Source organism: Mustela nigripes, chromosome 15, assembly GCF_022355385.1.
Source record: "Mustela nigripes isolate SB6536 chromosome 15, MUSNIG.SB6536, whole genome shotgun sequence".
In the NCBI taxonomy this organism is placed as follows: Eukaryota; Metazoa; Chordata; class Mammalia; order Carnivora; family Mustelidae; genus Mustela; species Mustela nigripes.
This window is the reverse complement of record NC_081571.1, coordinates 10,451,784-10,462,369: the sequence shown is the minus strand read 5'-3', so window position 1 is coordinate 10,462,369 and position 10,586 is coordinate 10,451,784. Positions and strand designations below refer to the sequence as shown.

Sequence of the window (10,586 nt, the reverse complement as noted above, 5' to 3'; positions counted from 1 at the left end):
TTCTCTGTAATTCTTTATTAAAAATACGGCTGTACACATAGAGACTGAAAACAGGATTAAAGATGAATAACCCACATGGGATCATGACATCAGAACTTAACATACTGGTGTTTTTTAGGGAAGTTGTTGACATCCAAACCACAGAACCAAGGTCAAAAGCAAAATACAAAGGTACCCTCAAAAATATTTACAATGAAGTAAATACACTAACAGAATTTAAAATAGGTACAAAAAAATGAAATGACCAACATTACATGATTTCAAGGGTTGTCCTTTCTGTGCTTTGATCTGCCATAACAGAAGGTATGGGAAGTTTCTATCCTTAATTTGACTATTCTCAGATATTTAAATCTTCCTATGAATTAAAAAGACTATCTTTTAGACAACCTCTCAAATGGAATTACACTATGGAAAAGAGGGCTCCCCCAAAAAACACCTAAGCAGAACTAAGAGTTCTACTGAAAACCATTCCCAATAAAAACTAAATGAAAAATAAATATAAAACAAAGCTTAAAAAAAATACGTATTACCTGACACCATCTGTTTTCTGGCCGACAATATTTACTCATGAAAACATATCAGCTGTCTACCTTTATATTCAAACCAAGTCCTGAGGTTACTAGGGGCTGAAGCAAACTAGCACTTAGGATGCAAACATTCTTGGGTTTGTGATTTGAACCTGCCTTGCAGAGGGAAGTTTGCTGGTCTATACAGGATGAGAAATTCAAGCCCTATTTTACCCCTGCCCTTCCTTAGCTTTCATAAAACATTGGTCCACAAATTAAATTTTCAAAAAGTTCCCAGACCCCAAAACTAAAATAGATGATCCCCTTTCATTTTCAAAGAAAACAATATTGGAAAAAATCTCCAGCCCGCTTATAAATTAAGCATTTCATATTTCTTCTAGAATACAAGTAGTTCTTTTTTGTACAAAAGAATTACAATATGATTTGTCAAAAAACATATAAAAAGACAGCTGCTCTTCCTCAAATACATGAGCTAATGATAAAAGACTTTTGCATGTCTCCAAGTTCTTGTTCCTTTTACATAAAAAAGAACATTATGGTGGCAAATGTTAATTATCCTTTGAATATTGAACATTATGTTCTTTTAAAATCCATCCAGATCAAATGCAATAATTGATTTTCTTTTTAACTCAACAACTGATGCTACCAAACGTGGACTCAAACACACCTGTTAAAATGTGTAAAGCGTGTCTTTAGTCTTCAAAGCTTTCAGGTGAGGAGAGGTGTTTTTTCTTGATGCAAATCTCAAGGCAGAGAAAATCATTTTAAAGCTTATAAAAAGTGGACAGAGAAATATTAAAAACTTCTCTGAAAACTACAAATATGTATAATTATTAAAATTGAAGACTGTAACATCAGTTGCAAGTGCTTGAAGTCTTTCCTGACCTTTTGAGTTTCCACATTTTCTTCATAGTTGCATGGTGAGCACCCAGTGCTAGTAAAACATTCAGTGCTGGGAAAGGAGATAGAGTCTTCATTACTGGTTTTTTTTGTGAAAGAAAATTCCTATGTATTTGGCAGTCTTCAGTATCAAAGTATAGGTATTTCATTAACTAGAAATTCCATGAATACCCAAGTTTGGCGACAACTGCATGTCCAAATATTAAGAAAGTTAAGAAGAGGAAAATTCCAAACTTTTGAGATTGACTTATTCAGGAATATCCCACATAGTGAAGTTATTATCAAAAGTACTATTACTTTGGGCTAAGCAGTGACTGCAAAGGCACAGCAGATTGTTATCCCTCCAGATTCAGGCTGTAAAACTTCAGAAAGCTCTTGATGCCAGACCACTGCTGTGTTTAGTTCATCTTCTGAACAGTGTCTCTGTGTCTGTATCCAGTGTAAAGTACCATAATAAAGCTGTGGTTCAAAGAACAGAACTTTATACAAAAAAAAAGCGAACTGGAAAGAATCTAAAGCAATATACTCCTGACCTTCAGGCCTTTATCAGAATTTTTTTTTTTCTATTAAAAAAACTGCATAAGTGTAAATATATCTGACAAGCAGGGAAACAGCTTTTTAAAAAAAAGACTGGTCAAATTTGGAGCAAAGAGCTTTATGTGCTCCTTAAGTTCCTGTTTATCCAATCCTCACTCAGAAAGGATTTACGTCTACTGATGGGGGAATTTGTATCCAACAATTCACTGATCTCTCTCTGTGTGTTCTTAAAAACAAAACAAAACAAGAAAAACCCAAAAATCTTCATTGGAACTAACAGTGTGGGTGGCATACAGAGCTTGCATACAATACTCTTACAAGAATTATACACTATACTGTACTTCTGTGAAATTATTTACCTGGTCCATTATGTTATTCAGGGCAACCCATCCCCAAAAGAGCAAATTCTGCAACACTCAGTGACAAAAACGCTGCCCAGCATTGTTTCCCAAAAATGTCCTTGCAAATAGTTTCCCTTAATAAGTAAGTATACAATGTGGCAAAAGTTCAAAGATCAGAAAAAAGTCTTTAAAAAATTAAAATTAGTGCATATACAAGTGGAAGAAAACAAAAGCAGGAACACCATTCACTCAATGGTGCCCCTTAATCTAAAATAAATTCTTCACAGATATGGCCCCAATGGCAGCCACAGCTCTAGGATAAGTGAAACATTCTTCCTTTCAAGTAACAGTGTACCTGACTGAAGTGCAAGCAGCTTTGCTCATCTCTTGTTTGTTTCCCAAATGTGAAATGAGAGGATGAGAACAGTTCAGCTGTAGTGCAATTTGCTCTGGGTTAAGGTCCTCAGCCATGTCCTGCGTGCTTTTTCAGCAAATACTACAACTGACCATTCGCAGCTGCAATCAGTTCTTGGAAAGTGTTTTCGAAGCAGCGCTTTAAGTCACTGTAAGTCACCACAAGTACGCTCTTCTCGTCTCTGGAAATGAGGCTTATTTTCTCTGGCACACCAGCATCTAACTGAAACAGACAGACACACAAAATGGGAAGTTCATACCAGGCAGAGGATAATCCACTGTATCTATTCTAGCACAACTTTTGCAGCACTGATGAATATTTTAAAAATTTCTGTCATATTCCCATCTAGATATACGTAAGCATTTTACATCACTAATCAGCATGCACACTTCTATCTTTCATGCTTAGTTCTTATCTGCATTATATTCCATCATGTCATTATTTCTTCCTTTTTTTTTTTTTTTTTTTTTTTTTTTTTAATTTTTAATCCCTCATTGTTTTTTTTTTTCCTTTTTTTTTTTTTTTTTTTTTTTTTAAGTAAGCTCTAAACCCAACATGGAGCTTGAACTCACGACCCTTAGATCAAGAGTCCCACAAGGAACCCTGGTATCTTCCAAGTTTTTTGTGTCAAATTATAGAGCAATGAACATATTCACCTACTTAATTTTTTTTCTTCTGAATAATTACTTCCTTTGAAGAGATAATGAAAAATATAAACTCTGAATCAAAAAGTACAGATAATTTTATAGCTTAATACATACAGCTAAATTGTTTTCCAAAGGGTATCAGAAACCACTGATTTATGAGTTGTACCAATTTATAAGCAATTCTGTACCAAGTGCATGCCTTGCTATTTTTTTTTTTTAATGAATGTTACCAAATGTTTTCCTACGTTTATTTGTGTTATTTCCACTGTAGGAGTGCCAGTTTATGATCTTTACCCACTTCGTGGTCAAGATTTGGTAGTAATATTTTAATGAGGTCTTTAAAAGCATACATACTAATCCTTAGTCCATCAAATAACTTATCTGTCATGGTTTTCACCTTTTCTGGTTAGTTTTGGTGTACATTTTTCCTTCCTTTTTCATTAACTCATTCGTTAAAATGTTTTAAATTTACTAACTCTGAAGGCTCAAACTTTCAAACCATTTTAATTTTTAATTTTTTTAATTTTAATTTCTACCAAAATATGCTATGTAAGATTTTAATTTTTTATATCATCAATATATATCATCAATATCAATATCATCCATCCCTTTTAATTTATTATACTCTTTCCAGATTTAGAAAATTATCATACTTTCAGGTTTGGGATAAATTTTATTTACTACTAGCTATTTTATGAAATGAAATAGAATTTTCAAGTTATCAATTATCCTATTAATCATTAAATACTCTTCACTTAAGGTATCTGTCTATGGCTCTATTTCATAGGATCTACCAGCCAGTGTTTACACCAGTGCCACATATTTTTAGTCACTGGCACTTTGCTACTATGTATACTATTTTCTAAAATCCAGGACAATTGTTCTTCACTCATTACTTTCAGGAAAAATGTCTTCCCCTTAAGAGAAAGAGCAAATAAATGTATAAATCGTACTGGATTAGTTTAATTACTGTCTTAATGTAGATTACAGACTATACTCTTTTCAAAGAGTTGTAAGGAAGTTCCAGCAAGGCAAAGTCATGCCTAAAAAAACAAACAAACAAACAAACATACAAAACCACGTTTTCCCTGAAGATTCCCTGAAGAGTTAGCACGCTGTACATTACCAGCTCTACATTCTGTGCCATAATAGGTATTTCCTTTAGTACTTGTAATTTAGGGGCAGTTTTGAACAGGGGTCAGCAAATAGTATCCCTAAAAATGACCATATAGTAAATGCCTTAAATTTTAGGGCCGTGGAGTCTCTGTCACATATTCTTCTTAGTTTTGCTTTTGGTTTTTGTCTGTTTTACAATCTTCTAAAAATATCAATACCATTCTCAGGTTATGCACTCTACAAATATAGGCTTTCAGACCCCAGTCTACTGACCCCTGAGATTTAGATATACACCTGTACAAAGACTAGGATTTATTTACTTCTGGAGACCTGTTCTACACTCTGTGATTCCAAGCAATTCGTAAGGAAAATGCATTCCTTCCTTCCTTTGTAAACTATCTCCTAGCCCTTTCAAAAACACAAAGCTCACCTCTCAAATGAACTGACAGATCTCCATCTACCTAAGTTCATCTACTCACCTCATTCTCCACTTAGAGCGCTGGGCCTACTGTGCTTTTACTATTGTAACACTGGATTACTACGCCCACAGTTAACAGTAAATGAACAGATAACATGTAGGACATTCAACAACACTCACAATGACTTAAAAGAAAAGAATTCAACTTTTAAAAAATTTTTCAATGTAAAACTATTTTTGTTTTTCCCACCTATTGCTTTTGCGACATTTTATCACAATGAAAAGGTCCACAATGAAAAATTCTATAATTATTCATGTTGATGTTAAAAAACCTGCCTAGTCTAGAAATTGTTATTAAGTAGATACACCTGGTAATTATTAATAAAATATCTTCTAGGCTGGAGTAGAACACATCTACACTTAAGTCTCTTAGTATTTACAACTCTGAAAATTATAGATGGCATTGTGATCTTAAAAATCCAGATACAAATTACCTTGTTAAGACAAGAAATGATATGACTGAGGTCAATCCAAGGAGCACCCGCTTCTGTCACCTGATGGAAAAGATGATCCCTAAAGAGTTTCAAAAGGTAACGGTCTCCAGTCTCCGACCAGGTAGGATCCTTCTGAAACCTGGGGAAAGGTAATATTTTACCTCAATAACCCATGCTGTCTACCACATGGCCATGTTGATTCTTCCAACTCTGTACTAGTTTATTTTTATTGTTTTCTCGGATTAGGAAGTAGGGTGTGTGTGTGTGTGTGTGTGAAAGATTTATTTTTTTAATTCTCCTAAAGTTAAAGGGAAATTTAACTTTATAAAAAATAAAACAAAAAACTGGGTTTTTTTGTTAAAAAAATAAACAAAAATAAAAAAATAAAAAAATTTTGTTTTCAAATTTTATGTGCAGACTGCTAAATTTTTAAAAAATAATTTCACACAACATGAAAGTATACGAATATCAGTTTCTAAGTCTCAAAGGCAATCATCCCTTTCACACTCCTATTTTATAATCACTTTCTTATTTAAGCTCCTACCATTAGATAAAATGGAGGAAAAAGAAAATGTCTTAAAAGATCTTTAGAAATAGGTTTAAAGAGATTCTTTTCCTCCTTTCACCTTTAGCATATGGAGTAGAGAGATATGATCAGATATGTTCAACTTTACTGGTAAGCATAAAATAGAGAAATGTTTAAGGAAACAAAAACTTCAAAAACAAGAACTAGAGAACAATTACAGTGATCATCTGGTCAAAATGACCACAGTTACTTTCCAGTGACCTCTGGAACTTATGGTCTAGTGAGGAAAACAGATGCTCAAATAAGCAAAGAAAGTTGCATACTGAGATAACACCATCAAGAGAAAGGGAAATGGTATGCAACAGAAATGTGAATTCATCTGGGAAGGCAAGGGAAGCTTTCCACAAGAAGCAGTGGATGCTCTTCCCAGAGGAAGTAGGTCCTGGTCAGAGACAGCAGTATTTGCAAGGTACAGAGCATGCAGCACTTCAGAAACTCAGCAAAGATGTGGATGCAGTTGTGGGTGGGAAAAGAAGGAGGCCAAGGGAGAGACAGAGAATAAGAGCAAGAAGAGGGAAGAGAAAAGAAAAGAACAAAGGGGAGAGAAGGCAAGAGCTAGGAGGAGAAACTTAAAAGAAAAAAAAAAATGAGGCCGATTTGAAGCAAAGATAGGAAGGGAGGTCAGATTATGCAGTCTTGGTTAAAAAACTAGGTCTGGGGGAAGAAACAAACAAACTGCCTGTCTTCTAAGAACAAAATGGAAAGCCAACCACATGGCTGAAACACAATCATATGAGTTTTGCAAAGATCACTCACTCCAGGGACTTTCAATTAAAATGCTAATTAAACACACCCATTTATCTCCATTCCATTTCAAAACCCCACCAAATTGTCAGTAAATGTCTAAAGAGGGATATAATAAACACACAATGACAAAGTGAGCAGGAGCAACAACAGAAGAGAAAATTGGAAGGTGAAAAATAGGTAAGTGGTATGATCAGCTGACTTGAAATAACAGAACTCGGATGCTACAGAAGGCACACACAAAAAGGGGAAGCCAGAAAAGCAGGCCAGACCAGTTAGGCCCAGGAAGGGAAGTCATTGGTACCACTGAAGGCACAGGTATAAACTAAAGCTGGAAATGGCAGAACTGATGAAAAGTTCTATAAATAACAAATAGATAACCTCTTTTTCATCCCTGTCTCCACTTCTGCTTTGTAGAAATTTGCCAGAAAGCGTACCAGCAATCTTTCTAGACAGGGTGAACAAAGAAACTCCAGCCTCCAGGATGCCACGAAGAGAAAGAGATGGTAGCTGAGACTATTTAATCAACACTTTCCTTTTACTTTTGGCTACCCAAAGCTAGACTCTGGGTTTACACTACAGACAAAGGCTAAAGATTTTTTTTCTGGATATGAACTTGCCCAAGAGAAATTATGACATTTAAGAATCTACCAAAAACAGGCAAAAATTATACATTACAACATCACACTACTTTGCCACACATTCTACAATCCCTGACCCTGCAAGGACCTTCCCATTCACTTTTTAGATGAAAAAGGTCATTTTTTAAAAAGTTTATTCATTTATTTTTTTAGTAATCTCCACACCCATGGTAGGAATCAAACTTAAAACCCCAAGATCAACAGTTAGTTACATGCTCTTCTGACTGAGCCACACGGGTACCCTGAAAAAGGTCATTTTTAATATGAACGCAGAGCCAAGGATCAGAAATCCTTTGGAAAATGAACAGAACAAAACAAAACAAAATCTTGATTCCTATGAGATATTGCAGGGAACAGAACTTAGAACAAAGCAAAACCTAACCAAAAATCTTTAACTGAGAGTCTCAGAGAAACAAGAATTAGATGCTGTAAGACAAACATTTAGAGAACAGAAAGTTCTTGAAAATTAAAAATATGACAGCAGAAACTTAAAAATTCAGAGATTAGAAAAAAAAACTTTTATTTTTAGACAAAATAAATTTAGATAATTAACTAGAAAGTAGAACAAAAAGATACAATAAAGAAAACAGTAGAGAATATTAGAAAATCAATTGTCATGGTCTAACATCTGAGCAACGGAAATTCCAAAGGGTGAAATTATCAAAGAAACAACGAAGAACTGAAGGACATCAGTTTCAATTATTAAAAGGGTCTGGATAACTGTTAATTCATCAAAATGAATCAATAAGGCATACCAAAGCAAATCACTATGAATTTCTCAACATCATTGATAAAGATTCTAAAAGCACAGGGGAAGGGCAAGGGTTTGAAAAGAAAATGCTTTTAATCTAGAAGTTAAAAGACAATGGTGTAATGCTTCAAATTTTGACAGAAATTATCATTAGTATTACTTAACTATGCACTAGAGGTACTAGCTAACACCATCACTCCAGGGAAAGTAAAAGTATAGAAATTAGGAAGGAGGAAATGTAACTATATTTGGAGATAGGACTATGTATCTAAGAAAGCCAAGAAATTCTAGTGAAAAACTATCCAAACACTAAGATACTGGGGTACAAAATGTACAGAAACCAGTAATTTTTATGTGCCCCGATAATAAGCAATCTAAGAATTTATTAGATTAAGAAGATTAGACTAGATTAAAAAGAAAGAATGGGCGGGAGGCTCGCATTTACAATAGCAACAAGAAAAAATACCTAGTAAACTTAGTGTGCTACAAACAACATAAGGCACAACTTTAGCATTTAAGAATAGTAAAGTAGGTGTTAACAAGTATGATGACAGACCATTACTTTAGTTAAGATACTCAACATACATAAAACACAAATGCTCCTTAAGTTTATTAATGAACATGTTAACTTCTCAAAAAAATCCATCAGGTTAACTGATTTTTTTTAAGCAAAAAAGCTGATTCTAGAATTTATATAGAAAATTAAGCCATTTTAGGAAAACAAATAACAGGCAATGAAATGGAGATAAGAAAGAACTAGCACCTACCAGATTTTAGAACATTAGTCATTAAAATACTAATGTGAAAGAAGTGCTGCCTTAAAACAGCGCAGAACAGCTAGACTATGCTTTTGGGCTACTGGGTAGTCTTCTGAGGGGAAAGGGTAGAGGAGCTGAATACATACCTCATACCCTATATAAATTCCACATATATAAAAATTTAACATGAAAAAAAGTAAAACCATAAGTACTCTAGAAGAAACCATGAGGTAATTCCTTTAAAATAGTGGGAGTAGAAAAGGCCTTTCTCCATTCTTTGATTCAAAATCCAAAAGCTTAAGAGAAGTCTGATTAAGACTACATCATGCATGAAAAAAAACTGAGCAGAGTCAAAAGAAAAATGACAAACTAAAAAGAAAATGATCACAAAGGATAACTCTCTATAGCTTGTATACATCAAAAAGACAGACAATTCAACTGAAAATAAAAATGAACCAAGGATATGGACAGAAAAAGGTAGAGAAATGGATCAAAAACATAAAAATGACAGGCAACATGCTCATAAAAGTTAATACAAAATAAAATTGCACTGAGATTCAATCTCTCATCTAACAGGTTGAAAAAAATCCACAAGCTGAAAAAGTATTGCTGGCAAAAGGCTCTCATGCCTCATACACTGGGAAACCCTTCTGTAACAGTCTACAGTCACACAACCACGGACCTAACAATCACAACTGGGCCTGTATCCACACACATATAAAACTAAGTATGTGTAAGTCAGTCCCTGCAGACTGTTTATACTAGCAAAACACTGAAAACAACTCAAATGTCTATTGATAAGGACTGGAGAAATAAATTATGGTGTATCCACAGAATGGACTATTACATAGCTATATAGATTACAGAAGCAGAGCATTAGGATAAGAGCATGGACTCTGGAACCATACTGTCTGGATTCAAATTCTGGCTCATATACTCACTAATGATTGACCCTGTTAAAAGTATTTAACTTTTTTTTTTTTTTTTTTAAAGATTTTATTTATTTGAGAGAGAATGAGAGTGAGCGAGAGCAGGAACAGGAGAGAGGAACAGAGGGAAAGGGAGAAGGAGACTCCACAGTGAGCAGGGAGTCCAACACGGTACCTGAACCCAGGACTCCAGGATCAAGACCTGAGCTGAAGGCAGATGCTTAACTGACTGAGCCACCCAGGCGCCCAGTTTTTAACCTCTTTATGCCCAAACATCTCTGTTAAGTGGGAATACTAATGGTACCTGCACCACAAGGTTGTTACGAGGAGTAAGGTTAGGTCGTATTTGTAAACTACTGAGAATAGTGCTTGGTATACGCAAAACATACCCAAACAAAAAGATTTCCAAAATACAGTTAGGAGGAAAAAGCAACATACAGAACACTGTGCATGGTCTACAATTTGTATATATTAAAAAGAGGGAGGAGGGAGATTAGAATATATCATTGTAACTCAGAAATCTTTATATAAAATAAAGATTAGTGGGAGAAAGTGGAAAGACTGGGGACATTAAAAGTAGGAGATTTTTTTTTTCACTGCAAACTCTTTTCTGCTTTTCAAAAAAATGGTTCATGGGGCACCTGGGTGGCTCAGTGGGTTAAGCCTCTGCCTTCGGCTCAGGTCATGATCCCAGGGTCCTGGGATCGAGCCCCACATCGGGCTCTCTGCTCTGCAGGGAGCCTGCTTCCTCCTCTCTCTCTGCTTGCCTCTCTGCCTATTTG

At 34.9% G+C, this 10,586-nt stretch overlaps 1 protein-coding gene across 1 annotated transcript in view; it reads right to left on the bottom strand.

Annotated features, from left to right (window-relative positions):
- The window catches only part of PAN3 (poly(A) specific ribonuclease subunit PAN3), a 140,409-nt gene continuing 129,823 nt past the window's right edge, over nucleotides 1-10,586 (bottom strand). Inside the window, exons 16-17 of the mRNA XM_059378238.1 lie at nucleotides 5,396-5,534; nucleotides 1-2,942 (exon numbers count right to left, since the gene is read on the bottom strand). Of these exons, the coding sequence (XP_059234221.1) occupies nucleotides 2,802-2,942; nucleotides 5,396-5,534 (280 nt within the window). The 3' untranslated portion in view covers nucleotides 1-2,801. The remainder of the gene's footprint in view (nucleotides 2,943-5,395; nucleotides 5,535-10,586) is intronic.